The sequence below is a fragment of the Chanodichthys erythropterus genome, chromosome 7 (assembly GCF_024489055.1).
Source record: "Chanodichthys erythropterus isolate Z2021 chromosome 7, ASM2448905v1, whole genome shotgun sequence".
Taxonomy (NCBI): domain Eukaryota; kingdom Metazoa; phylum Chordata; class Actinopteri; order Cypriniformes; family Xenocyprididae; genus Chanodichthys; species Chanodichthys erythropterus.
In genome coordinates this window covers 39,376,266-39,403,178 of record NC_090227.1, presented here as the reverse complement: position 1 = coordinate 39,403,178, position 26,913 = coordinate 39,376,266, and the positions used below count along the sequence as shown (strand labels likewise).

The 26,913-nt window shown below is 36.1% G+C and overlaps 3 protein-coding genes across 7 annotated transcripts in view; 1 reads left to right on the top strand and 2 right to left on the bottom strand.

Annotated features, from left to right (window-relative positions):
* yap1 (Yes1 associated transcriptional regulator) overlaps positions 1–10,379 on the top strand; it is a 39,789-nt gene extending 29,410 nt beyond the window's left edge. For both annotated transcript variants that reach the window (XM_067390536.1, XM_067390535.1), the window contains 4 exons: positions 2,594–2,766; positions 4,768–4,901; positions 7,440–7,552; positions 7,635–10,379. In XM_067390536.1, the coding sequence (XP_067246637.1) occupies positions 2,594–2,766; positions 4,768–4,901; positions 7,440–7,552; positions 7,635–7,873 (659 nt within the window). In that variant the 3' untranslated portion in view covers positions 7,874–10,379. The remainder of the gene's footprint in view (positions 1–2,593; positions 2,767–4,767; positions 4,902–7,439; positions 7,553–7,634) is intronic.
* Positions 8,703–14,436, bottom strand: tmem123 (transmembrane protein 123). 3 transcript variants are annotated; one of them, XM_067390537.1, is made up of 4 exons: positions 14,136–14,436; positions 12,894–13,088; positions 12,637–12,784; positions 8,703–10,936 (listed from the first exon to the last, which is right to left on the bottom strand). In XM_067390537.1, the coding sequence occupies exons 1-4, from the start codon at positions 14,194–14,196 to the stop codon at positions 10,912–10,914; spliced, it is 429 nt and encodes a 142-aa protein (XP_067246638.1). In that variant the 5' UTR covers positions 14,197–14,436; the 3' UTR covers positions 8,703–10,911. The 3 variants fall into 3 exon arrangements, with proteins under 3 accessions (XP_067246638.1, XP_067246641.1, XP_067246639.1); XM_067390540.1 differs by having other exon boundaries at positions 12,654–12,784; XM_067390538.1 differs by having other exon boundaries at positions 12,894–13,064.
* Positions 14,437–15,102: 666 nt separating this feature from the next.
* On the bottom strand, positions 15,103–22,330 carry tbcb (tubulin folding cofactor B). 2 transcript variants are annotated; one of them, XM_067390531.1, is made up of 7 exons: positions 22,149–22,330; positions 21,876–22,029; positions 18,573–18,716; positions 18,115–18,211; positions 17,324–17,515; positions 16,035–16,107; positions 15,103–15,912 (listed from the first exon to the last, which is right to left on the bottom strand). In XM_067390531.1, exons 2-7 carry the CDS (start codon positions 21,993–21,995, stop codon positions 15,798–15,800), a joined length of 741 nt encoding a protein of 246 aa, XP_067246632.1. In that variant the 5' UTR covers positions 21,996–22,029; positions 22,149–22,330; the 3' UTR covers positions 15,103–15,797. The 2 variants fall into 2 exon arrangements, with proteins under 2 accessions (XP_067246632.1, XP_067246631.1); XM_067390530.1 differs by having other exon boundaries at positions 22,159–22,330.
* Between the last annotated feature and the right edge of the window lie 4,583 nt (positions 22,331–26,913).

Here is a 26,913-nt window from a genome sequence, read left to right as displayed (position 1 = left end):
ACACTCTGATTGAATGGTGATGAGGATAAGCGGGGAAGACGGGGCTCCCTCGCGCATAACAACGGCAGCCACATCGCGGCTTTGTTGTCACTGGTGGCCCCAGTGCATAAGTAAACAGCCATTTTCATTGGTCCAATTACTGTAACACCCCACCTCCTATGGTCCAAAACATTTGTTTCTGTGTTTGCGTCTGTGGCGATACGCATTGCTCTATTCACTTGCATTGATGGGCCTTTTTTAATGCCCTGTATCAGTTGCATGTTTTTTTTCTTAATATACAACGTGTATGAATGGCCAAAATGGAAATTATTATATGAAATCTGAATATTTTCATACTTAGATATAGTCGGATTTATAATGACGATATAAATATATAATGAGATATTTAGTTATATGTATAAATATATAAATCTGAATATGTACAGTTATAGGTCTCAATATGGAAAATGTAAATCTGATACAAATCTGAATATATAAATGTAAGTTGTAAATATATAGATTTTATTCTGAATATATGGTCATTAGTCTGAAAATGATAAATAACTCGCTAAATGATTTCAGATTTATAACTGCATGTTTAGATTTATAAATAAATATTCAGATTTACATTTACCAATTGAGAATAATAACTTTATATTTAACATCTACATTCAGTTTGTATATAAATATTTCCCGTTTTGCCCTTCATGAGTGTATGATGAAAGTCCTAGATGCTAATTTGTCAATAATATGGCATTTCAGTAGTGCTTATATACATAATATAGTAACACTATAATGCCATAAATGTCATTTTTACATACATGTTGAATGTATTTTCTAGTGGAAAATTAAGTCATCATTTACTAACCCTAGTGTTGTTCTAATGCCGTATGCCCTTCTTGCTTTTCCACAAAAGGAGAAATCTAAAAAAAAAAAAAGTCCCACTTGCCCATATAATGGCAGTGAATAGCGACCAGCATGAAGCTTTAAAAAAATAAAAAACACACACAAAAGTATCACAAAATGGTCCCATGCGACACGTGCCATATATTCCAAGTGTTCTTGGGGTATACAATAGGGTTTGGTGAAAAACAAACCAAAATTTATTTGTATTATTTAATGAAAATCCTAAACCTTGGCAGTTGACTTTTGTGTATTCATGCATCTTTTAGCATCACCGTTCAATCTGATTCACCCAAAAAAGACACACAAGTTGTGAGAAAACAAGGTTAATAAAAATCACCACAAAGTATCAGTGCACTTTCTTCACCGAGTCGAATCTCTGGACCAGAACTCCGGTTGTCAGATGGATGTGATTTGTTTTTGTGACAACCAGAATACTTCAAATATATTCACCTTAGAGAAGAAAGTACATTTATTGTATTTAATGTCTTAAAGGTGCCCTAGAATCAAAAATTGAATTTACCTTGGCATAGTTGAATAACAAGAGTTCAGTACATGGAAAAGACATACAGTAAGTCTCAAACTCCATTGTTTCCTCCTCCTTGTATAAATCTCATTTTTTAAAAGACCTCAAAAGAATCTCAACATAACCGTTACGTAACAGTCAGGATCATTAATATGTATGACCCCAATATTTGCATATGCCAGCCCATGTTCAAGGCATTACACAAGGGCAGCCAGTATTAACGTCTGGATCTGTGCACAGCTGAATCATCAGACTAGATAAGCAAGCAAGAACAATAGCGAAAAATGGCAGATGGAGCAATAATAACTGACATGATCCATGATATCATGATATTTTTAGTGATATTTGTAAACTGTCTTTCTAAATGTTTCGTTAGCATGTTGCTAATGTACTGTTAAATGTGGTTAGAGTTACCATTGTTTATTACTGTATTCGCGGAGACAAGAGAGCCGTCGCTATTTTCATTTTTAAGTACTTGCAGTCTGTATAATTCATAAACACAACTTCATTCTTTATAAATCTCTCCAACAGTGTGTAATGTTAGCTTTAGCCACGGAGCACTATCAAACTCATTCAGAATCAAATGTAAACATCCAAATAAATACCATACTCACATGATCCGACGCATGCATGCAGCATGCATGACGAACATCTTGTAAAGTTCCATTTGAGGGTTATATTAGCTGTGTGAACTTTGTAAATGCACTGTATTATAGTCGAGAGCTACGGGGGCAGGGAGCGCGTGATTTAAAGGGGCCGCAGCCTGAATCGGTGCATAGTTAATGCTGCCCCAAAATAGGCAGTTAAAAAAATGTATTCAAAAAAATCTATGGGGTATTTTGAGCTGAAACTTCACAGACACATACAGGGGACACCTTAGACTTATATTACATCTTGTGAAAACTGGTTCTAGGGCACCTTTAAAGTTTTGACAACGTGTGCTGTTTTTGGGCAAGTCAGAATGAACTGTGGCACTAATAGTGTCTCATGAACGTGTAGCCATGCACAGAAGACCAACGGCCAAGGTCAGAATTTTTGCTGAATATGGCATTAGAACAATACCAGGGCGAGAAAATGATGACTAGATGTTACTTTTAGGTGTGAACTATCCCTTTAATGCTTACTTTTTATTGGCAGTAACAGAACGAACAAAGTCTCTTAAAATAATTCATTTTGTGTCCTCAGCTATGAACCAGCAGCGAATTTCCCAGAGTGCTCCAGTGAAGCAAGGCTCCCAGTTGCCCTCCAGCCCGCAGAGTGGAGTAATGGGTGGAAACAACCAGATCAGGCTGCAGCAGATCCAGATGGATAAAGAGAGACTGAGGATCAAACAAGAGCTCCTTCGCCAGAGACCCCAGGTCAGACGCACACCTGTCAGAACATTCTGTCCTCACATGCTAGACGGGCACACAGTGTTCTGCTGCCGAAATGGGCCTGATCTTATGTTGCTTATTTTTGTTTGTAATGTACCGTGTCGTTCAAATTGTGCTGGTTGTTTTGACAGACCTTGACTATTGGCATAATTTGCGACTCATTCATGCATCTGAAAAACATGTAAAACAACCCGCCATGCACACTTTGTCTCTTTACATAAAGTGTAGTGTGTGTGAATCTGAAGTTGCTGTATAGATGGCATATATGTTTTTTGAGTGAGTAAATGAGAGGTTGGAGAGGAGGAGGAGGAGGTTTTGCTCAGCTGCCCCTGCTTTGGAATGTAAACACGGTGTTGACTCAGTGCTGCAGACCCCCCTGCTGGAAAACTAAATAAACAGAGATCTTCAGGGATGATCTTACAGGCTATGGCTAGAAGCAGCTCACTTTTAAAGACTAATAAAGATAGGCCTTCAAATACACTTAAAGGCATTGATGTTATTGCTGTAAATCCTATAATGAATCACTCATCCATGATATTGCATGTTTTTCAAATGAAATGAAAATGTGAAATTGTATTCTAAATCTGTTTTACTTCTAAATTATTATTTTATTATAACTTGTTTCCTATTAAAAAGATATTCAACAAGATAAAATATAAACTTTTAGTTATAAAAAAAAATATAAAAAATAAATAAAATACAAAAAATAAAAATATCCTACAAATTAATTTTAGACTTACAGAATGCTTTGTAATTGTTTCAAATTTTATAACCCACCTGCATTGATTTTTAATATCGCTATTTAAATGATAGCAGTTAACGCATTAAAAAATATTAAAACTAAAAGTAAATAATAATATATAAATAAATAATAAATACATTGAAAAATACACTAAAATAAACAGATGAAATTAACTAAACTGTATTATAAAAATAAAATTATAAAATAAATTTTTAATGAATTAATATTATAAATGATATTATAAAATAATTATAAAATTATATTGTAGTTATAAAAATCAAAAATAAATAAATGAAAAAAAAATAAAAATATCCTCAAATTAATTTTAGATTTACAGAATGCTTTGTAATTTTCAATTTCAAATTTTATTACCCACCTGCATGGATTTTTAATAATGCTATTTAAATAATAGCAGTTAATGCATTAAAAAAAATTCAAACTAAAAATAAATAATTATTAATAAATAGTAAATAAATAAATTGAAAAATACACTAAAATAAACAGATAAAATAACTAAAAACTGAATAAAATAAAAACTAAATTTAAAACTATAATAAAGCAAAAAAAGAAAGATCTCTTTTGTATAATGTGATAAATTAGTCATTCTCAGTAAGATGAGTAAAGTCAATAGGGTCAGTGTGGATGTCATGTTGACCTCTCTGTGGTGACGGCTTCTTGAGTTATCCTTTAATCAGCAAAAGTTGTGAAAGTATTTAAGTTTCAATTAGTCATAGGAAGTTTGTAATAAAAAACAAAGATCTGACCCTTCCACCGTACCCTAAATGATGTGCAATAAACCCACACCTTCGCGTGAGTCTCTGCAAACCACCCGTTTGAGCTGAGGCTGTAAAAAAACGAGGATGTTGACAGACAATCTTGCGCAATCCATTGACAAATGATAACCAGATTTGTAACTCATGACTTGTTGGATGGGAAAGGCTATTATTTAACACAAGAGGGTGATACAGGAAACTAAGTGAAACTTGTAAGTTAAGTTTGTTGGGTTTTTTTCCTTTCCCACACCTCTCTCACTGTTTTGTGTACGTGCTTTGAAAGCAAAACCAGTATAGTTTGTTCTGTCCTTTTTCTTCGGTTGAAAAATGCATCCGCTCTCATCTCTGTACTTCGAGTAATTCCAAAGCAAATGGTTAATATCATCTTCCGTTAAGCTTCCGTTCCAGCAAATCCAGTCTGCTCACTTTGTGAATTTCCCACTTTGTTTTTTTGTGTGTGTGTGCGTACAGGAGCTCGCCCTGAGAAACCAGCTTCCAACCAGCATGGAGCAGGATGGCGGCACTCAAAACCCTGTGTCCTCGCCCGGCATGGGCCAAGACGCCCGTAACATGACCACCAACAGCTCTGACCCTTTCTTGAACAGGTAATGCATGTAGAACACATGAACGCAAGAGAAACTCACTTTCGAGTTTGCACATGGTTGTAGTTACCAGTTAAAAGGCACATAAATCCTAACCCACAAAAGCTGCTTTTTTTTGCTTGAATTCCACTCATTGGTGACCCCTAATGGAGAAGTTGTTGAAAGCAGTCGATATTAAGCTGCTTTTGCAGGAAATTACGCCCTCCAGTGGCGGTCGAGCACATTAATCTCTCCTCCTACATGAGAGCAGATAAGGGATTGATGTGAATAGCAAGGCGGCCCGTGAGAACATGTGGTCTCGGTCTTGGACAAGGCCGTCCCCCCCTCCCACTTCTGCTGCACTCACAAAGAGCTCATTCATCCAGCAACTCTCATGCACTGAAGCCACATTTCATTCTCTTAATTAGGAGAAACTTGCTGTATTTTCCTTCACTGTTGCATGTCCTCTGCCCTCTTTATTTGAGGACTCTGTGCTGAACTGCTATTTATAGAGAGCTTTTCTCAGACCACCAGCAAAACAACACCTTGTACAATGACTCTCGACGGCAGTTCAAAGCAGGCCACTGCGAGTAATACAAGCAGAAACTCTTGCAGCAATTAGTAGCAGAATGAGCAGTCATTATTAGCAATTATTCTGGATAAATGTGCATAAGTTAAGAGGCAATGGCTACAAAAGCTTTGTAAATCAGGAATATTTATATACTTTTTGTATACTAATAAAGGAAGTAGATTAAACAAATCAAAGCTTTCTTTTGTTTTAGCTTATGCAAAGTCTCCACTTGCTCTGCACACGCTCATTCTCTCAATAATATTGCGATTCTCTGTGTACTGAGATTCAAAACACTTTTACTTAGTAAAAATGAGTTTGGTCTTTTTGCAAACTTAAGTCTTCTGTGCTGGATTTCTGTGCTTTGCACTGTTATATTCTTAGCTTGTTCTGAGTTTGTGGTCAAGTGTGTGTTTATCTAATCCCACAGTATATTTGGCTTTTCATAGACTTGTTCTTTGTGGTGGTCAAATTATTTCCCCCGCAAAAAGTGAACATGAAAAATGTGACAGAAAAATATTGTTTCTTGCCATGAGATTATTTATATAGGTGTGAGGCAAAATACCATAATTAATAATAAAAAGTTTTCATATATGTGCAATAGAAATCATGAAAAATGACATACATATTTATATACACTGTATAAAACTGTTTGGGGTTGGTAAGGTTTTGTAGTTTTTTTTTTTGTTTGTTTGTTTTTTTACAGAAATTCAGTAAATTATATTCTGAAATATTATTAAAATTTAAAATAACTGTTTTCTATTTATATAAAAGCTAATTTATTCATGTGATCAAAGCTGAATTTTATGAACAGCTGTGCTGCTTAATATTGTATATGGAGCCCCGCACATGACATGCGGGGGAAAAAAATAGTAGGCTAAATCATGCGCACGATTTACTAATTTGTTCCCTCAATTTGCTAAATTGCGCAGACGATTTACTATTTCATTCCCTAGATTTGCTAAATCGTGCACGCGATTTACTAAATCTTTCCCCTTCAATTTGAAAAATCTTGCGGACAATTAACTAATTTCTTTCCCTCGATTTGATTAATCATACAGACGATTTACTATTTCGTTCCCTCGATTTGATAAATTGTGCGATTTACTAATTAGTTCCCTCAAATTTACTAATTCTTCCCCTTCAATTTGATAAATCGTGCGCACAATTTACTATTTCATTCCATCAGTTTGCTATATAGTGCACAACATTTACTCTTTTATTACCTCGATTTGATATATTGTGCAGACGGTTTACTATTTCGTTCCCTCGATTTGATATATTGTGCAGACGGTTTACTATTTCGTTCCCTCAATTTGATAAATTGTGCAGACAATTTACTATTTAATTCCCTTGATTTGATAAATAGTGCGCACAATTTACTGTTTCGTTCCCTCGATTTGATAAATAGTGCTCACAATTTACTATTTCGTTCCCTCGATTTGATAAATAGTGCTCACAATTTACTGTTTCGTTCCCTCGATTTGATAAATAGTGCTCACAATTTACTATTTTGTTCCCACGATTTGATAAATAGTGCGCACAATTTATTATTTCGTTCCCTCGATTTGATAAATAGTGCGCACAATTTATTATTTCGTTCCCTCGATTTGATAAATAGTGCGCACAATTTACTATTTCGTTCCCTCGATTAGATAAATAGTGCTCACAATTTATTATTTCGTTCCCTCGATTTGCTAAATCGTGCGCACAATTTACTTTTTTTTTTTTTCTTGCATGTCATGTGAGGGGCTCCATAGGAAACATCTTTTCAAGATTCTTTGATGAAAAGAACATTCAAAAGAACAGCATTTATATTAAATAGAAATCTTTGCTGTATAAACACATTAATTTCTTTCAAAATAAATCTTATTGTCCCCAATCTTTTTGAGCAGTAGTGTAACTGTACAATTTACATATGTACATGATATATATCCGTCTAAGCAAGCTTTCAAATCCGTGTGACCTGTCATTAATGGTGTTTTTCTGTGCAGTGGGACATATCACTCCAGAGACGAGAGCACAGACAGCGGCCTGAGCATGAGTAGTTACAGCGTCCCCCGCACTCCAGACGACTTCCTCAATAGTGTGGACGAGATGGAGACAGGTACATCACAAGAAGAATAATCAGAATGAAACCAAACACACATGATATCGTCAGATTTTTAAGTCAAATGTCTCGCTCCCAGGCGATACCCTCGGCCCCAGCTCCATGGCCACACAGCCCAGCCGTTTCCCCGACTACCTAGACGCCATCCCGGGCACAGATGTGGACCTGGGCACCCTGGAGGGGGAGAGCATGGCGGTGGAGGGTGAGGAGCTGATGCCCAGCCTGCAGGAAGCCCTGAGCTCCGACATCCTCAACGACATGGAGTCTGTGCTGGCAGCTACCAAGATCGACAAGGAGAACTTTCTAACCTGGCTATAGAGCGCCTGAATCCAGCACTACGCCTTCTCTTCCAACATGCTGAACTGCTGCCTAATCCAATCTGTGAAGGATGTGTAGATGCTTCGAGTTGAGAAAAGAAAAGACATTTCACCCTCCTGGACATAAAACTTATCTTATCTTCCATTCAATACGTTTGGCCGAATTGGTTTTAAAAGCTGAGGTATTTTAACCTTTGGTCCTTTTGTGCTTCTTTTATGTCTTTTTTCCATGTCTGCATCCTCAAGGCTGGCCCATGAACAGACAAGTATTCACAAGTACCCAATTCTCTTTCACGGCTGTCCTATATGACAGCCCATCAGCGTTAAAGTATGTGAATTTGTGTGCGCAAAGTGAACTCCTCGCTGGGCGAACGGGCCCGATGGGCTCGGGTGTTCCCCGAGAGTGAGCGATAAAGACAGATGAACCCCTAAATCAACCTCCTGTGACTGCAGCTCCTGTCTCAGAACATCCCTGATCTCAGCTCAGCAACAATTGACTGTTTTTCCCTCATACAGTAATGAGCCTGAGAAACCAAAAAAGCAACGAGGAGGTCGTCTGTACGTGTTTTTTGATGGGATTGGGATTGAAAGGTTAAAATTGAAAGGTTTCGACGTGTGGCTTTGGTTAAACAAACCCTGCTGCTTGGCTGTGCCAGCATATCACACTAGAAACTGTGTAATCAAGTGCCTTCGGACAAAAAAAAATCCTGTCGTTTTTACACTAGAGATCATAGATCAAATTTGAAAACGTGCTTTTACTTACTCGCTTCATTAATCAAAGTATATTTCTTTCAAAGGTTTTATAAAAAATATTATGTTGGGAATTAGGGTTTGATTTTTTTTTTTTTTTTTTTTTTTCTTCTTTCTTTCCTCTAAAGAACCCTAGCCTCTTTGTGTGTTAGTTTTATTTAAGCCTGATTTTGTTTCTTGACGTTTATGGCATTCATTTGTGATCAAAGAACAAATCCGATCTGTTTTTGCTCTCGTTTTAACGGATTTATACAGCACAACAACTGAAATGATTCACAGATAACACTGACTAGATGGACGCTGTCGTTCATGATCAATCTGAGGGGGGATCGTTTGGTTTTGTTACCGATATCTATTTTTATCTTACGATTTTAGTATCTCAGTTGATATGTTCCTGCTTGCTTGCTTGTGTTAGTGAAAATATCTCATCCAAAAGCAAGGAAGAAAATATCAAGGGCACTTTGATCAATAGACAGACATCTCTGATATGAGCTCCAGTAGAGTCTGTGCCAGTTATGTTGATGCTTTTTGGTGCTGAGATGGATATCGGGCCAGAAGTGGAAGGTTCTGATACGTTTAGATGGCTAGATGAGCATGTCTCGAGGGTTAGTGCTGTAGATTAGCCGTTAGCTTGGATTTGACTTGGTAAATGTGGATATGAATGATAGAGTAGACTGTAATGGAAACAATCAGTTATCGTTTCTGTCAGGATTTCTTCGACGAGGCTTCCAAAGACTTTTTTTTTATTTTTGGTAATTTTTTTCTCTTAATGGACGACAAAAAATAATTTATCATACTTTTATGTATACGCAAAACATAAGCTAATGGTCTAATTGAATAGTGAGGAGATTTCTAATGAAGCAAGATTTGACAGGCCCTCAAATGCTGGTTGTGAAGTCAGTACTAAAGACACATTAGGCAGGTTACCTAGGTTTACATGGTTTCACTATAGAAGAACACTACATTATAAATTTGATGCAGATTCTTTGCATTCAGTAATATACTCTGAATATGTCCTCTTGTTTACAATATGGTTATTTTTACACTACATAACTGTAGCTCAATAACTGGCCCAAACACTAAATGTGTTTTGTACTGATTTTTTTTTTTTTAAAGGCGACATTTTTTGAGTATAATCTTCTGTTGTCTGTTTGGGTGAATGTACCGTTAAGGTCTGTAACTCAATTGCCTCAGTAAGCAAAAATTTTATGGTCACATTTTATGATCAAAAACATGGTAATGAAAGTTAAAGTTTTAGAGAAAATAAAAGTGGAGAGAAAAAAAGACAAGCTAAGAGAAATATCTATTTTTGCAAACATAGTATTGATGGCAGACTCTAGTGTGGTAAAACAGTGTTGGAGAGAGCAATGCAACAAAATGTTTTATGAATTGTGGGTACAGTTATGGTATTGCACGTTTATAGAACATTGACTAAAATGTGTATGTCACTTAAACATGATTTTATGCTTGCTTAGTGTGCAACTGTTCAGAATATATAGTAACTGTTTACTTTTTTTGTAGTGGTAGTACTAATCACACAAGTTAATGGATTGGTATTTAGATTTCTTTAAATGCACCCAGAATGAATTTATATCCATTTATTATGATCTAATGTTTTTTTTTTTTTTCTGTTTTTTTTTTTTTTTTTTTTTTAATCAATGTATGTGCATGTACCTTAGAACCTTAAGTTCTGTTACATTATATCTTCTTTACATATTACTTTAAAATTGGCCTGGAATAAAGTATATACTTTGGTAGATGCTGTCTTTTATCGGATACTTGTGACGTTTCATGCATTATGAGCAAACAATATTATTAGACATTTATTGTGAATTGTGTGTGAGGAAAATGTACAACATGCAGCCCACAGCATTAGACTAAACCACTTTATTGGATCATTTTCACTACTGTACATGAAATTTTCAATACATTTCAAATATACTATAGGAAAACCAACTTTTATTCTAAAATACCATAAAGTTTAAAAAAAAAAATGTCCCTGAACACTGAAAAGATAATAAAGACTTTTACAACTTCATATTTTACACACTAGTATAGAAAGAACAAATACTAAATTAGACAAGACAGAAAAATCACTGAAAATACATGAGTTCAAATATTCACTAATAAAATGTAAAAACTGCTAAAAGAGGACAACCTATTTAAGATTAAAATAAATGTATCAAACACATCATACACGGTTTCATATGCATATTAACCATGTTAAGGTAAAAACTTTCTCTTCAGATCATGATGTGTTTTGGTCTGTATTTCCTCAGCGACTCCATTTTAAATGATGGCATCATGTTCCTCACTGAATGACATGAAATATATAGTTGCAAGGTTACATTATTACAAACATATGAACATATATAAAACATGGCCTGTGTAATACATAATTGATAAGTAGTAGGTACATGATTTATAAACTCATCACATCATATGTCTGGATATCCTCATGTTTTTTTAAACGAGCAATTATGTAAATGTAAAAACTGCAAAAAATAGGTGTGTTCGACTTCGGCTGTGTGTATCAGAGATGAAGCGGAATAGATGCAATGCTTCGTAAATACACCGATATGTTGGGTGTTTTCGTGTAGCAGCAGAAACACTTTTCATTTAGTACTTTATGTACTGCTTAACATACTATATAAATACCAATAAAGTGGGAAATCAGTTTTATTTCGATAAACATGACAATATAATATGAATACATTTGTTTCATGAGACTATGCAGAGTTGTAGACAGACGTCAGTCACCGAGTGCCACAAACAGCAGTCAACTTTACAGCTCCTCGCTAAACAAAACAACAAGATTTTACTGTGTTCACGCCATGTAGGAACAGTGATTATAAAATAGCAACCCCTGAAGTTCTACCCGCTCCAGTTCACGTCCTCAGACTCAGATTTATATGTTTCTAGCTTATGTCAACATTATCAACGGCAACATGAATCTGTAGCAGTCTGTAAGAGTAAGTTGTTTACGTTCATTATTGTACTGTTATGTGCTTTGAGACATGAGGTAGGGTAAGCAATAGCTAGCAATAGCAAGCTAGCTTTGAAAGCAAGCGATCGCACCTCCCTTCAGAGTAAGGGTCGATCGATATGTTTTCCAGGGCCGATACCAATTATTACAGATCAAGTAGACCGATAACCAATATTTTAAACCAATATATATGTCTGGTGTAAAAATGAAAATTAATGTCAAAATTTAAGAATAACAAGGGCTCTGACAAAAACTTGCTTTAAATGCTTTTAAACAAATCTTTAATTCTAAGAACTGTTAATAATAACATTAATATTAATAATAACATTAAAAGTGCAGCATTCTGTAAACATTTTGTAACTTGAAGTAAACAACAAGGAACAAATGAGTTCCGACAGAGGTGGCTGCATCAGAGCCAAATAGCACATTTCAAAATTAAATTATTTTATCGGCAAATCGGTTTTGAAAATGACCGATACTGATAACTATAATGCTTAATATCGGCGCTGATGAACGGTCGACCCCTACTTCAGAGCTCTCTCTCCAAAGCCACACCTCCTCCAAAACACATGAACACACACAGAGCAAAGTCTGCAAAGCGTCACAAGATGAGAGACGGCGTTAAATTACCTCATGTCTCAAAGCACATATTACAAAAATAAATGAATGTAAACAGCTCACAGAGCTTTGACTTGTACCACCTGACTGCTGCAGATTAATTTCAGCATTGATAATGTCACTGGTTGCCGTCTCGTAATTATGGTTACAATGTGGCATGAACGCAGCATAAGCTCATTGTTTTGGTTCAGGAGGAACTGTAAAAGGCAGCTGCTGTTTGTGGTGCTCTGTGACTGTCGTCTGTCTACAACTCTGCATAGCCTTACAGAATGCACTGATGACATGTGATGTCTGCTTGAGCAGGGTGTGCGGAGGTATGGAAATACATATGTTGACAGGCAGGTAGGACATCCTATCATTGAATTTGGACAGTCAAACACACCTCAAGAATATGCTCTGATGATACTCACATGGCTCTGTAACGTACCTCCCGTTGAGAGCAGGCCAACCTGTAGCCCAGAGTGATGGCTAGAATGATGATAAAGGCCAGCATCATACCGCCAATGAAACTACCCGCATGGAACCGAGGACCTGCTGTCGGGATACTAGGAGGAACGCCTGTTAAATATAAGTTTTAATTTGTAAAATGTAAACTTGACTCTTTAATGCAGGAAACCACATGTGATGAAAAAAGTGCAACAAATCAATGTAGGAAGTCAGACTGTACATGTAGATGCAGAAATCAGATGTTTGCTCTTTGTTGTGAAGAGCTCAGTGTTCACAGATGGCTTAGTTGGGGTGATTGGTTCAGATTTGGGAGGTAATGTTGAATAGTTAGACATGTTTGATCCACTCACTGTCTCTCTTTCAGCTGGATGAGCCTGGACAGCTCTCATGTCTGCATATGGAAAATGTAATGGGTCTGAATGGCGATCAACACACAGATCAGCATTTTATTGGTTCTTATTGAAATAAAAGCCACTAACAGAGTACTTTTATGGTGTTGTGTAAGATTTTGCTGCAATAGCCCACATCTGGTCCACAACTATGTGAATTTTGCAATCTCTTGTTTTCATTGAAAACTTGAGTAAGATGGTGTGATTTAAGAGATTCATATGGTGTACTACTTTGAGACTAACTAATAGTCGGTTGTTGACAGTCAAATTGTCTCTAACCATAGTGAGCTTTCTACCTAGACCAGCAGTCCTCAACCTCTAGATAACTTGAAATGAATTAAAATGAAGATGAACTAATCATTTCTGTTTCCTGGACAGAACCTATGGGATGGTGCGCATGCACGGTCAACACAAAATGAATAAATTACTCTCTGAGACAACTCATTATTTCCGAATCATTTTAAAGATTAGTTAAAAATGAACTGATTGACCCATCACGAATATGAGTGTCAGGTTGTCCCACCCTCGTGGGACAGGGAGGGGAAGTTATTTTGATTAAAGGCACCATGAATCATTTGTATTAATCACTGCAACATTATAAAAAAAAAAAAGAAAAAAAAGAAGAATTGAAAATTATGATTTCATTGTGACTAAAGGTTAGATAAATAATAAAAGATGTGATGAGATATGGCTGGGGCATGTTGCTATATTGCTAGGGTTGTCTTGTGGCTTATTGCTAGGGCGTTGTTAGGCAGTAACTAAGTTATTTCTCTACATATATGTCATCACTTACCATTTTAAAAGCCATATAGATATTTTAAAGCAATATCTGAGAGAAATAAGGAGCAACAGTAGTGATTATCTTTGCAAGTACAACTAAAAAACTGACATTCACTTTAAGCCTGCATAATTTCGGAGTCTGCTGTCTAGGTAGGCATCTCGCTCAGTTTTGAGACAGAACCAAAATGTTCTGTGTACACGTATACACAATGGAAGCTTTCGCAATTTCCGTTCTATAGTGCGGTTCTTATGCAAGTTCTTACAAACAAAATAAACAATTGAGAAACACTTACCCGACGACAAAACCAGACAGGATTTAATGAGGATTAAAGTTAAACACAAACAGGAACTCATTGTCTTTACCAGTAAACTAAAGTCCAACAGTCTCACTCCAAACGGGTCATGACGAGCGAAAAAAAAATCTCAGTTCTCTGAGTCTGGCTCCTCGTTGACGTCTTTCAGAGAAAGGCGTTATATATAATTCATAGTTTAAGTTAGACTTTAATATCCAGCGACTGAAACTGTCAACTGGTGTTTTCTGCAGGTTTGGTCTGCAGATGTGTCGGTGTTTGTGCTCTAAAAAACAGCCCACCGCTTCTGGAGATCTCAGGATTGTTGTCAAGCTGATGCTTGTTTGAAGGTTCTTAAAGTAATAATGTGCAAGCAAGAATGACAGTGATTTTAAAGTCTTTTATTTCTGCAAACCATCAAAAAAATAAAAATACAATACCAAAAATAAGTGAAATTTCATGAATGATAAATTCATTTTGAAACTTTATTTCCCCTCAGAAAGCAAGACTTCTATTTTGCTTCTCAAGTAAATGCATCTTGATTTAAGAATGTTTAGACATTTAAAAGTCAAGACAAAAACATGAACGGAGAAAGACATGCTAACAGTTTTCTAGCACGTCTATCTCCAACAATCAAGGTTTGTGTCTAGTCTAGTGTCCAACATTTCTACTTTTAACTCTGCATTGATTTGTTAAAGTAGTGCAGCTACTGGCATTCATATGAAACCAATCACTTCATGTGGACCAAAACCAAAAATGTTTATCATCACCTACCCATCAAGATTTTAGGGCTGTACTGCAGTGTTTTTCAGTGCAACATGTCCCATAATGCATATTAAGGCAGTTTCAGAAAAAAGACAATTTGGGCATATGTCTGCAGGATGTCCAAAATTGGTAGATTGATTTATTTGAAACATACAGAGATTTTGCTAATCACAGAATTCCATAAAAACAAGGCTTTTCTGTTAAATGTGAATTTGACATGCATCAAAAAGCTGACATGCCAATTTTCACAAAAAAAAAGGCAAGAATTCTTGTCACATTTCTGTAATTTACACTGAAAATACAGAACCATGGAAACTGAGGCCACAGAATTCTATATTATACAACTCATTTATGAGCTAATCACTAAAGTGCCTAGGAATGAGGGACCGAGACCCTAGATACAGTCATGACGATGTGAATGTCGAAGGCTGCAGAAAAAGGAGGAATGAGACATTTATACGATACAGTGTGTACAGAATTGCAAAAACCTGAAGAACATTTTCTTTTGTGGTTAGTTGGTTTAGTTTGAAGTAAAATGATTCGGCCTGGGCTCAAATTAGCTGCAGAACTTTGGAATTCAATAACGAACATTCAACATGCAAGCGAACGCTTTTTCAACTAGATTTTTTTTTTACTCTGACCTCGACTGATGTTCTCACTTTTACCTTTCTAGTTACTTCCAGTCGCCAGGGCACAGATGCGTTTAAGATCATTTCTGGAGTTTGCCTGCAGGAAATTAAAGTAGAATTTTCGCTGATCTCTTCCAGACCAGCATAAAACAAAATGAGCTGCATTGACGACAAAATCTTCAACTGCAGCAATGTCTCACTGCATGGAGTCAAACGACTTGAAGAAAGAGGATCTTTCTTCAGATGCTTCTGACTGCTCATCAGGCGAGTCTTACATCTCATCCAAACCATAGTCCTCTTCAGGGAAGTCTCCCACAGTTACTGAAAGCGGCTTCACAAAGGCGCCATATTTTGGCTCGCATTGAAAGTAACGTTTCCCATTGACGCTAAATCAAGATAAACATGAAGCATCAGTTAGACTTTCTCATAAGTTCAAGAAAGGGTCACATTAGTCATTTTCTGAACCATGCTGGTCTTATAAACATAAATAACTTGTGCAAGCACCAACCTGCCGTCATGCTTCCCAAGCGGCTCATCATATTTCACACCAATCCAGTGGCCTGGCTTGAAATCTACCGTACCTGAAAACAAGAAAAGCATTGCAATAAACAGGCATGTGATCAGCTAAAGACAAAATAAAAGGAAAACCTGCTTTTATACCCATTCAAAAGGACTATACAACAATAATTATAATTACTACTATTACTGCTTTTGTTATTCAAAATATTAACTTTTTTTATTATTTAAATGATAAAAGTAAATCAAATCAATAGAGAAATGCCACTATTGTAGTGTAAAATATGCTATTATGTTATATTTAAAATGTATTAATTATACAAAAATTATTAAATTATACAATAAAAAAAATTATTAATTGCTTTCACACATTAAACCATAGCTCTTTTATTTTGGCAGAAAACCGCTGGGAGTCACCATGAAATCAAAATGGACAATTATTGTTTTTTTTAAAGAAATTTTACAGTATTCCTTATATTTAAATTCATGTGGCTTCATAATCTTTAATCAAAATAACTTCCCCTCACTCTTGCAGAGACATCTCTCTTCTGATGATGCGTTTACTGGCGTGAGGGTGGGACAACCTGTCACTTCAGATCAACCAATAGCAAACCACAACCATCCAATCAGTTTCTGATGGATAAAATCAAGTCACACCCTACATTTTTTCTTGTTTCACTCAGATATACATCACAATGAGGAAGAAAATACTATCGCAACTTCCATTTTATATCATCTTTAAAGTTGCACTTTCTAAATTTTATATGTTTCTCCCAGACACTGAAAAAACTGGTATATGACTAATAATGTAATATAAGTCTCTGGTGTCCCCAGAATGTGTCTGTGAAGTTTCAGCTCAAAAGAGATCAGTTATTATAGCTTGTCAAATTTGCCCCTATTTAGGTGTGAGCAAAACACGCAGTTTTTGTGTGTGTCCCTTTAAACGCAAATGAGCTGCTGCTCCCGGCCTGCTTTCCAGAAGAGGGCGGAGCTTTAACATCTCACACTTCGGTTGATCAACAACAACAAAGCTGGAGAATCTCACGCAGTCAAAGTGACGATCATCAGTAACAGTGCTCATAATCAACCACCCCTTTAATAGATATTAACCCCATCACTGGGCTCTATTACATGTAACTCTTACGCAGTAAATCAGAGCAGTAGGTGGGATTAAATCAGGTTATGATTTAATAACTGAACGGGCTTAAAAAAAAAACTGAAAAATCCTTAGCGTTGAGCCCTGGTCTGAGAAGTGTGATAGGAAAATGATGGGAAGCTTACCCACGAACATAACGGTGCCAATCTTGGTGGGTTGCCCAGGAACCTCAACTTTACAGCGGTTTCCAACAGCGATGGCTTCAGCCGCTGCCTTCTCTTCCTCTTCTTTCTTAGCAAGAGCCTCTTCTTGTTTGGCCCTGTTTTCCTCATTAAAACGACCTAACTTCATATTCTTCTTGAAGCTCCGTATCGAATCTGACATGTATGAAAATTGAAAAGTTAGACATTTGCTTTTCTGACATATTTGAGAGAACAGACATTATATTAAGGGTAAAGGCATTTAAATTGTGTGATCCACATTTCTCAATGGCTTTAGGCTACTTAATTTTATTGGAAATCTATATTTAATAAATTAAAGTAATGAAACACTTGATAAAATATGCAATCGAAGATATATCAGAATTACATCACACATATATGTTAGAAACTATTAATGGCAGCATGAGATGAAAAATTCTAATCTTTTTTTCTAAAAGTTTGTTTTTTTCACCTCATTATAAAATGTCTTGATCTTCTTGTGAAACAACAGACTCTCTGCTGACATATACAGAACTTCAGTCATTATGTCTGCTTAAACCTGCCCCTTTCCTATAATCAGCTGCAGTCTCACATTTAGTCAATCTGCTTCAATCCAATAAGCAAGGCACCAGCCTACATGTTTCACTGAGATGTACGTTACAATGCAAAAAAAAGATGTCACTACATCATGACTGACTATTTGAGCAAGTTGCCATACATTTAAATCACTCATCAAATGTGTCACAGGCAGAACTTTGATGCCATGTTTAGATTACCTGCCCTTTTTTCATAGGCATCATCAGAGATCTCAAATTTCTCCACCTTCGACAAATCAGTGAACTCTCCGCTCTTCGCACCACTGCGGTCTGTCACCTGCACATAGTAGAAGAATTCAATTTTTATTAATACCATCAAAATAGTTTCAAAAGGTCCAGAACAGTTCTGAAGCTTTAAAGGTGATGATACATGGGGCAACTTTTTGAGCAATGTTGCAAAGCGATTCCCAGAACCATCGAAATGGGTGACAAATTTCGAACTAAAGTATCCAGATAGAAATATGTTGCCAGTTCTCAATGGGAAAGTGCCCAAGCAACATCGCTCGGCAACATTGCTCAAAAAGTTGCCCCGTGTATCATCACCTCTAAGAATCATCATCTCGCATCACTTCTACACATTTTGATTTTGTCACTGGCTTTCTGTGTAGATGGGGTGTCAGAAAGGAGTCGATACTCACATGTATTCTGCAGTCATCATCCACATGATAGGAGCCGAGCAATGCTTCGTTGTTGTCTAGTTTCTGTAAGAACTTGTCTGATGTGCTGAATAGATCAAGATCCATACAGGCAGCTGGGGTGCCCACAATCAGCTCCAGTTTACTCTGTAAAACAAATACACATGTTAAAGGGGTCCTTGATTATGACTTTTTTAACTTTAGTTAGTGTGTAATGTTGCTGTTAGATCATAAACAACATCTGCGAAGTTATGATGCTCAAAGTTCAGTGCAAAGGGAGATATTTTCTTTCACAGAAATCACTTTTTAAGGACTACAACAAACGGCTGGTAGGGACTTCAATAAGCTTCTTCCCGGGTTTTAACACAAATCAAGTTTGCAGAGATATAGCCTCGTGTCCATTTTGGCATGCTCTTTGTCAAATATGTTTGCACATTATTCAAGAACAGTTTAAATATTTTGCCCATTTTGGTGTGTTGTTCGTAGCATTCATTCTCACGTTAAAAGAATGGTTTAACGAACTGATTTGAATTCCATGTTGTTGTTTTGTCAGCAAGGTCTTAGGATGATCCGATTCAATTTTCGTGAAACAGTTTAGGAGGAGTTACAAAAAGTAGGTTTCTAAAGAAAATTAAAATGGCAGACATGGTGGTCAGCCGACTATGGCAAAATTGGTTTCTATGTTCTCAGCATGACCCAAGGAATCTATTAAAATGTTTCATTACAAGAGACAAAATTAATCAAAAGCCATTAGCATTTTTTGAAATTTTATTTTGAAACTTTATGAGTACCTTTAGAGCATGATGCTGATGACACTAACCGAGTTTCATAACAATACGCTAATGAATTTGTAAAATATAGCATTTTATGTCAAAATTCAAAATGGCTAGTATGGGAAAATTGGGTATTGTTTGACTCGGCATGCTATACCAAATCTAAAGAGACCTTTTCTGGGTTTTTTTGTTTTTGTTTTAAGGAAAAATAGCCATTTTTCATATCTCCTGACCACTAGGTGGCACTGTGCCGAACCTCGGGTACCCTCAGGTAACACAAACCAAGTTTGGATAGAATACTCTAAAGCATTGCAGAGATATAGCCTCATGTCCATTTTGGTGTGCACTTTGTAAAATTTGTTTGTGCGTTATTCAAGAACGGTTTAACGAATAAACTTCATTTCCATGTTTGTTTGTTTTTCGCCATGGTCTGAAGATGATCTGAGACAACTTTGATGAAAAATTGGACGAGCTCGAAAAAGTAGGGTTTTTTGGAAAATTTAAGATGGCGGAAACTTTTTCATGACAGAAAATGACATAGGGTGCAGTCGAATCATCTTGAGCCAAGCAGTCAGAGAAAAAATTATTTTGTTTCTAACCCTTAAAATTTCTTTGCACACAGAGTCCGAAATTCGCATCCAAAATTTCCACACGTTAAAAAATAAATATGACCTCACGTTGTGTCAATCACGTTTACACACTGCCTCCAAAACTTTCATTCGTCATAAAAAAAAAAAAATTCGGATCAGGTTCGATTTTCTGAGAGACGTTTTGACAATTCAGAGCCACCATACAAACGAACGCCAAAATCCAGAATGCCATCTGACAAGTTGATCCACGTCATCTACAGCACAAAACAGTAGCGCTGTATGACAAACAAAGTGCGGAATACAAACAGACAGAATATAAAGACAGATTGTGCCAGTATCACTAGCAAAGCATCAAACTGAGATCCTGAAGTAAACTTTGAATCGCTCGGAATAATCAGTCAGCTCCTTGATGAGGTGGAACTCTCCTTCCTCTCGCTCTCTACGCAATCTCGGGATTGGATGGACCAAATATTTCCTCTTTTTAAGAGAGGACAACTAAATCATTATCACTGCTTAAAGACTCAAATTTGTTTGTGATTTCAAAACACTGCTTCAGGAAGCTTCGGAGCATAATGAATCAGTGTATCGAATCATGATTCGGATCAAACCACCAAACCGCTGAAATCACGTGACTTTGGCGCTGATTCGATACACTGATTCATGATGCTCCGAAGCTTCCTGAAGCAATGTTTTGAAATCGGCCATCACTAGAAGTCATTATTTTGTTTTTGTTTTTTGGCGCACCAAAAATATTCTCGTCGCTTTATACTATTAATATTGAACCACTGTACTCACATGAACTGATTTAAATATGTCTGTAGTACATTAAAGGTACAATATGTAATAATTTTTTCCGCTAGAGGTCGCTAGAAGCCTATTCAAAACAAAGGCGTAGCTTGAGAGCAGAATCTTGGGACATGTGGTCTCCAACTCAACGGACGGTGCAAAAGAATAGGGATAGGACTCGGGAACAAATCATGTTCATGGATGAGGTTATTTAGTATGAAGCAGAGCAGAAGCGAGTGTTGTGGGAGCTGAACGAGGCCGCTGGAGCAATTGCGCAACACACACCTCACGAGCAGCGGGACTTTTATTATGACACAGTCGCCGGCGCCGCTACCGCTTTTCCGGTCATGAGTTTGAGGTAAAGCAGCTCTGTTTATCATATTAGATACATTTGAGTGTGTTGAAAATGTTATAATGTTACTCTGTGCGGTGGATGCTGTGAGACACAGTTTCACGCTGCAATAAGATAGATCGATTTTAGAATATCATATTAAATATTGAATGGCTTGTGTTGATAAACAGCATGGAATTAATTTTAAAATGTATTGTATGATGGAGAAAATTGTGTATTAATTATGTCTATTAAAACATGCAATATATTAGAGCATCTTTGGTGTTTCCATGGTTTCTACAAAATAAAACCAGAAACGAGGGTAACGTGGGTATGACGTAATTGACAGACGACTCCTCACACGCCCCGGAGCCTTGCTTAAAATTGCAATTTTCTCATGATTTACAAATAGTTGAAAACATTTTGGATATTTTAAGTACTCAAGTGAACAAAATATAACACTGGCCTAGTGGATATTTTACTGCAAAAATATTACATATTGCAACTTTAATGGATCTTGAGAGAGGAAATGTCATTGCTGGCTATGCAGGCCTCACTGAGTCATCAGATTTCATCAAAAATATCACAATTTGTGTTTCGAAGGTTAACAAAGGTCTTACAGATGTGGAACGACATGAGGGTGAGTAATTAATGACAGAATTTACATTTTTGGGTGAACTAACCCTTTACGTTAACTCAACTAGACATTTTTGAGAAAGCAAAGTTTCACAGATCCTGTATTCTGCATTAATCAATTTCAGATGTGATATCTGACATATTTCTACTTGAGGCTAATACGTATCACACATGATCTGCACCGCCGCACCTTGAATTCTGCGATCGTTATTCCTCGGTTGAATCTCCGGTTGACCTCGAAGGAGCTGACGGTGCTGGTCACCCGCACGGACACGGTCGGGTTGGTGATGACTGTCACACTCCCGTCCATCTTCAAAGTCTCTGATGCTGCTAGTGTGGTCGAGCTGAAAATCAAATGCAGTGTTTGGTATTTATGCAGCAAAATACAGATCTTGTCATCATGGCTCCACTGAAAGTTTAATATTTACTATCACGCTGGTTGCTATGGCTAGCCAGTATTTACATTCACTCACGTGACAAGATCTTCGCTTTATTCACTGCTCCAGTCAGCTTCGGATATCATCCGATACAATATTTTAAGGCCTGTATTCAGAAATCAAACCCTAAAAACGAATATCTGCTTTGTTTTAGCGCATATGAAAATATCTTCCGTCACAGACCACACCGCTGGATGATTCTGGAAGATTCTGCCCACCCATATTTATCTTTGAGCCAATACAAAATCGACAATTGGGCGGGATCTTGAATTCAACCAATAGTAATCTGTTATGAGTCTTTCAGTGGGAGGGGCAAACGTACTCTGTCGAATCGGGCTGCTCAGTGATTATCCAATCACTGTTTGTTTTGTTGAAGCAGACCGCTCCCGAAACTGCCCGAACACATACGCCTGCAGTACCGATGTCTTCCACACGATGTCGCTAGAGCTCCAGAAACGCCTCAAAAGGACGACATCCGTCAGCGAAATCATCCAGATTTTATAACCTATGACAAATAAAATGCTTTTGTAACTGGTAAAATAAATGCTAGGCTACTAGTTTGGGATATATATATAGGTACTAGTTAGAAACGAGTGCCTTATAAATATGTTTGACTAAAACTATGCTAGCCTAACTAATAGTTTCCATTAAAGGATTAGTTCACTTTCAAATTAAAAATTCCTGATAATTTACTCACCCCCATGTCATCCAAGATGTTCATGTCTTTCTTTCTTCAGTCGAAAAGAAAATTAAGGTTTTTGATGAAAACATTCCAGGATTTTTCTCCATATAGTGGACTTCAATGGAGTCCAGATGGTTGAAGGTCAAAATTACAGTTTCAGTGCAGCTTCAAAGCGTTCTACACGATCCCAGACGAGGAATTATCTAGAGAAACCATCGCTCATTTTCTAAAAAAAAATTTAAATTGTGTACATTTTAACCATAAATGCTCATCTTGAACTAGCTCTTTTCTTCTTCTCTATTTGAATTCCAGAAGTGTAGACACTGCTAAGTGTATTACTGCCCTCCACAGGTCAAAAGTTTGAACTAAATTGTCATATACAATATGCTAGGGCAGTGGAGGGCAGTAATACACTTAGCAGTGTCTACACTGCTGGAATTCAAATAGAGGAGAAGAAGAAGAGAGCTAGTTCAAGATGAGCATTTATGGTTAAAACATATGTTATTATTATTTTATTTTTTTTTTATTTTTTTTTTAGAAAATGAGTGATGGTTTCTCTAGATAACACCCTTATTTCTCATCTGGGATCGCTGTAAACTTTAATTTTGACCTTCAACCGTTTGGACTCCATTGAAGTCCACTATATGAAGAAAAATCCTGGAATGTTTTCATCAAAAACCTTAATTTCTTTTCGACTGAAGAAAGAAAGACATGAAATACATCTTGGATGACATGGGGGTGAGTAAATTATCAGGAAATTTTAATTTGAAAGTGAACTAATCCTTTAATGGACCTGAGCTAACATGAACTACAATGAACTGTTGTATTTTTATTAATAAAAAAAAAAATGATATATACTGGAACAAATATATTTCTCATTGTTAGTCACTCAAAAAAAATTATACGTTGGATTTATTTAACTTTTTTATGTCAACAGGTTCCACATAACTGCATTTAATTAACATTATTTATTTCAGTAAACATAAGTTCATTATATGAGGCCAATGCAATGCCATTTAGTTGAATCAGGTTAACATTCTTAATTTGTCCAAAACTATTAAGTTTAATTATCCTGAAATTAATATCAAACAAAAATTAAAATAAGTAATCCAGTTTAATTGATCAGTTTATTTAGTGAACGCATTCAAGAACAAATTTCACAACTTTTACAAAAGTTAGAATAATAATTTAACAAAATCTGTACTCTGTAAAGACTTTTATGTTACATCCATGGCATGCCAAAAAGTAGTTTTTTTTTTATTATTAAAGCAACTTTAATTGTTGTTAGCAGATCCTCAACCCAAGCACAAGCTCACCACTTCACCACAATCGTAACCCAAAATCTATTAACATAACAGGAACTTTTAAATACCAACAGAAAGTAAACATTAAAAAGTCTCACCATTCTCTCATCTTGCTAAAAACTGCTTAAATCTCTCCCAGATCAGCCCCTTTGCAAAGAATGACGGGAAGTGAAAGTCCTGTTTGTTTACTTGATTGAAACAAGTTATTTTGAATATGAAAACATCAAGTTACGTCAAAAAGTAATCATTTCAAGTCAATTTAACATGAGGCAATTACATTTAAACAAGAAACCTAATGCAATGGTGTTGAATCAAAATAAGTTTTTAAAATTAAAAAAATAATAATTTTTATGAGTATAATGTTAGCTAATTGGACTTTATTTCAAATAACCAAACTTTCCATTTTTTAAAATACCTTCGGAGCTGATATACAAAAGTTGTATACAATTGTGTTTATTCAAATATATAAGACATGATACCCTGAAAACCAAGGCAAATTTATAATTGTATCTCCGCAGTGGCAAATAAAGTGATTTGGAAAACTACTACTCAATTGCTGAGGTCTTTTCTGCAAAACATGACTGGCTATGTTGAAAGGCAAGTGCGCACAGGCAGAAGATCAAAGGCTGAGGGGTTCGGGGCTGAGAGGATAGAAAGTTAGGATGGGGGTGACGGACTACAGCCTGATCTCCCGCCTTCCTGAAAACAAAGTTTACATTCTTGCTAAGGGATGATATGGAGGTACAGAGCTTTGCCTCATCTCATTCTGTCCTTCTGTTTCCAGGTGTGCGTGTCCTGTTTCACATTTAAACCCTTACTCTCCCTGTCCATCCAGCATGCAAAGTTTCAAAACACACACACACACGTTTGAGGACACTGCATAGACTTGCATTGATTTTATATCAGGTTAATAATATTTTCTATGGCCTAACCTGAATCCTACCCCTAAACCTACCTATCACAGAAATATGTGCAAAGATTTAAATAAAAACATGTTTGGCTGATTTTATAAGCCTGAATTTATAAACCAGTAAAATGTCCTCACTAGTCAGTTGTCATAATATTTCACTATATAAGTGAGGACATTAAAACTGACCTGTGTCATAGTCAGTTTTATATTTGATCTTCTGGTTCTTTTATTGTTGTTTATTTTATATTGATACTAAGGTCAAACTATATGCTTTATTTTACATTCTGAAACTTTTATAGTTTTTTTCGAATAATTGTATATTGATATGGTATTATTTGATTTTATGCCAGTGAAGCACTTTGAGTTGCATTTTATGAAAAGTGCTATACAAATAAATGTTTATTATTATTTGACCCTCGCAAGCCAAACCTGTACACACACACACACACACATATATACACTCCACACACTCCATATTTCATGTTTTATAGGGACATTCTATTTACATAATGATTTTTATACTACAAACTGTATATTTTATCCCCTACCGCTTAACCTACTCATTAAAGAACACTTTCTGCATTTTTACATTTTCAAAAAAACATCACTTAGTATCATTTACAAGCTGTTTTTCCTCCAAAAAAAAATTACCCACAAGATATTGCCATCTTAGTAGGGACATTTTGTCCCCACTGTAAAAAAATATTGTTGGTTTAAAGGGTTAGTTCACCTAAAAATGACATTTCTGTCATTAATTACTCACCCTCATGTCATTCCAAACCCGTAAGACCTTCATTCATCTTCAAAACACAAATTAAGATATTTTTGATGAAATCTGAGGGTATCTGATCCACACTTAGGCAGCAAAGTCATTGCACTTTTTGAGGTTCAGAAAGTTACTAAAGACATTGTTAAAACCATCAATGTGACTACAGTGGTTCAACCTTAATGTTATGAAGTGACGAGAATACGTTTTGTGCAAAAAAACAAAACAAAAATAACGACTTTATTCAACAAATTTGTTTGTACCCTGTCAAGTCATGCTATTTTCATTGCAGAGCTTCAGTGTTTATGTCCAAACTGTGGCTCAGTATTGGCCGGCTCTGGTCACGTGAGCAGACGCATGCGTTCAGACATAAACACTGAAGCTCTGCAATGAAAATAGCATAGCAGTATGACAGGGGACAGAAGAATTTGTTGAACAAAGTTGTTATTTTTGTTTTGTTTTTAGCACAAATATTCTCGTCGACAGTTTTAACAATGCCTTTAGTATCCTTCTGTCGTTTCTGTCTAGTGGAGATTAGGATTTCTTTAAAAATATCTTAATTTGTGTTCCGAAGGTTTTACGGGTTTGAGAAGACACGAGGATGAGTAATTAATGACAGAAATTTCATTTTGTGTGAACTAACACATAAAAAATTAAGTTACCTGTTTGCCTTAAAATTTTGAGTTCACTGAAATTAAAAATTTGAGTTAATACAATGAAGGAGATTGGTTTAACAAACAGAAACTCAAAATATTGTGTTATCTGAACCACATTAATTATCTAGGTTGATTGGACAAAAGAAAAACAGTTGTGATAACTAATCATGAAAATGATTTTTACAGTGCATAACGTGCGCGCACACACACACACACACACACACACACACACACACATGTTTGTTTTTGTGAATTGTGGGGACTTTCCATAGACTTCAATGCATTTTACACTGAACAAACTGTACATTCTATCCCCCTACCCTGCCCCTACCCCTAAACCTAACCCTCACAGGAAACTGTGCAAACTTTTACTTTTTCACAAAAACTCATTCTATATGATTTATAAACCCATTTACATTGTGGGGACCGCTGGCTGGTCCCCACGATGTAGGTGAACTCAGGTTTATATTACA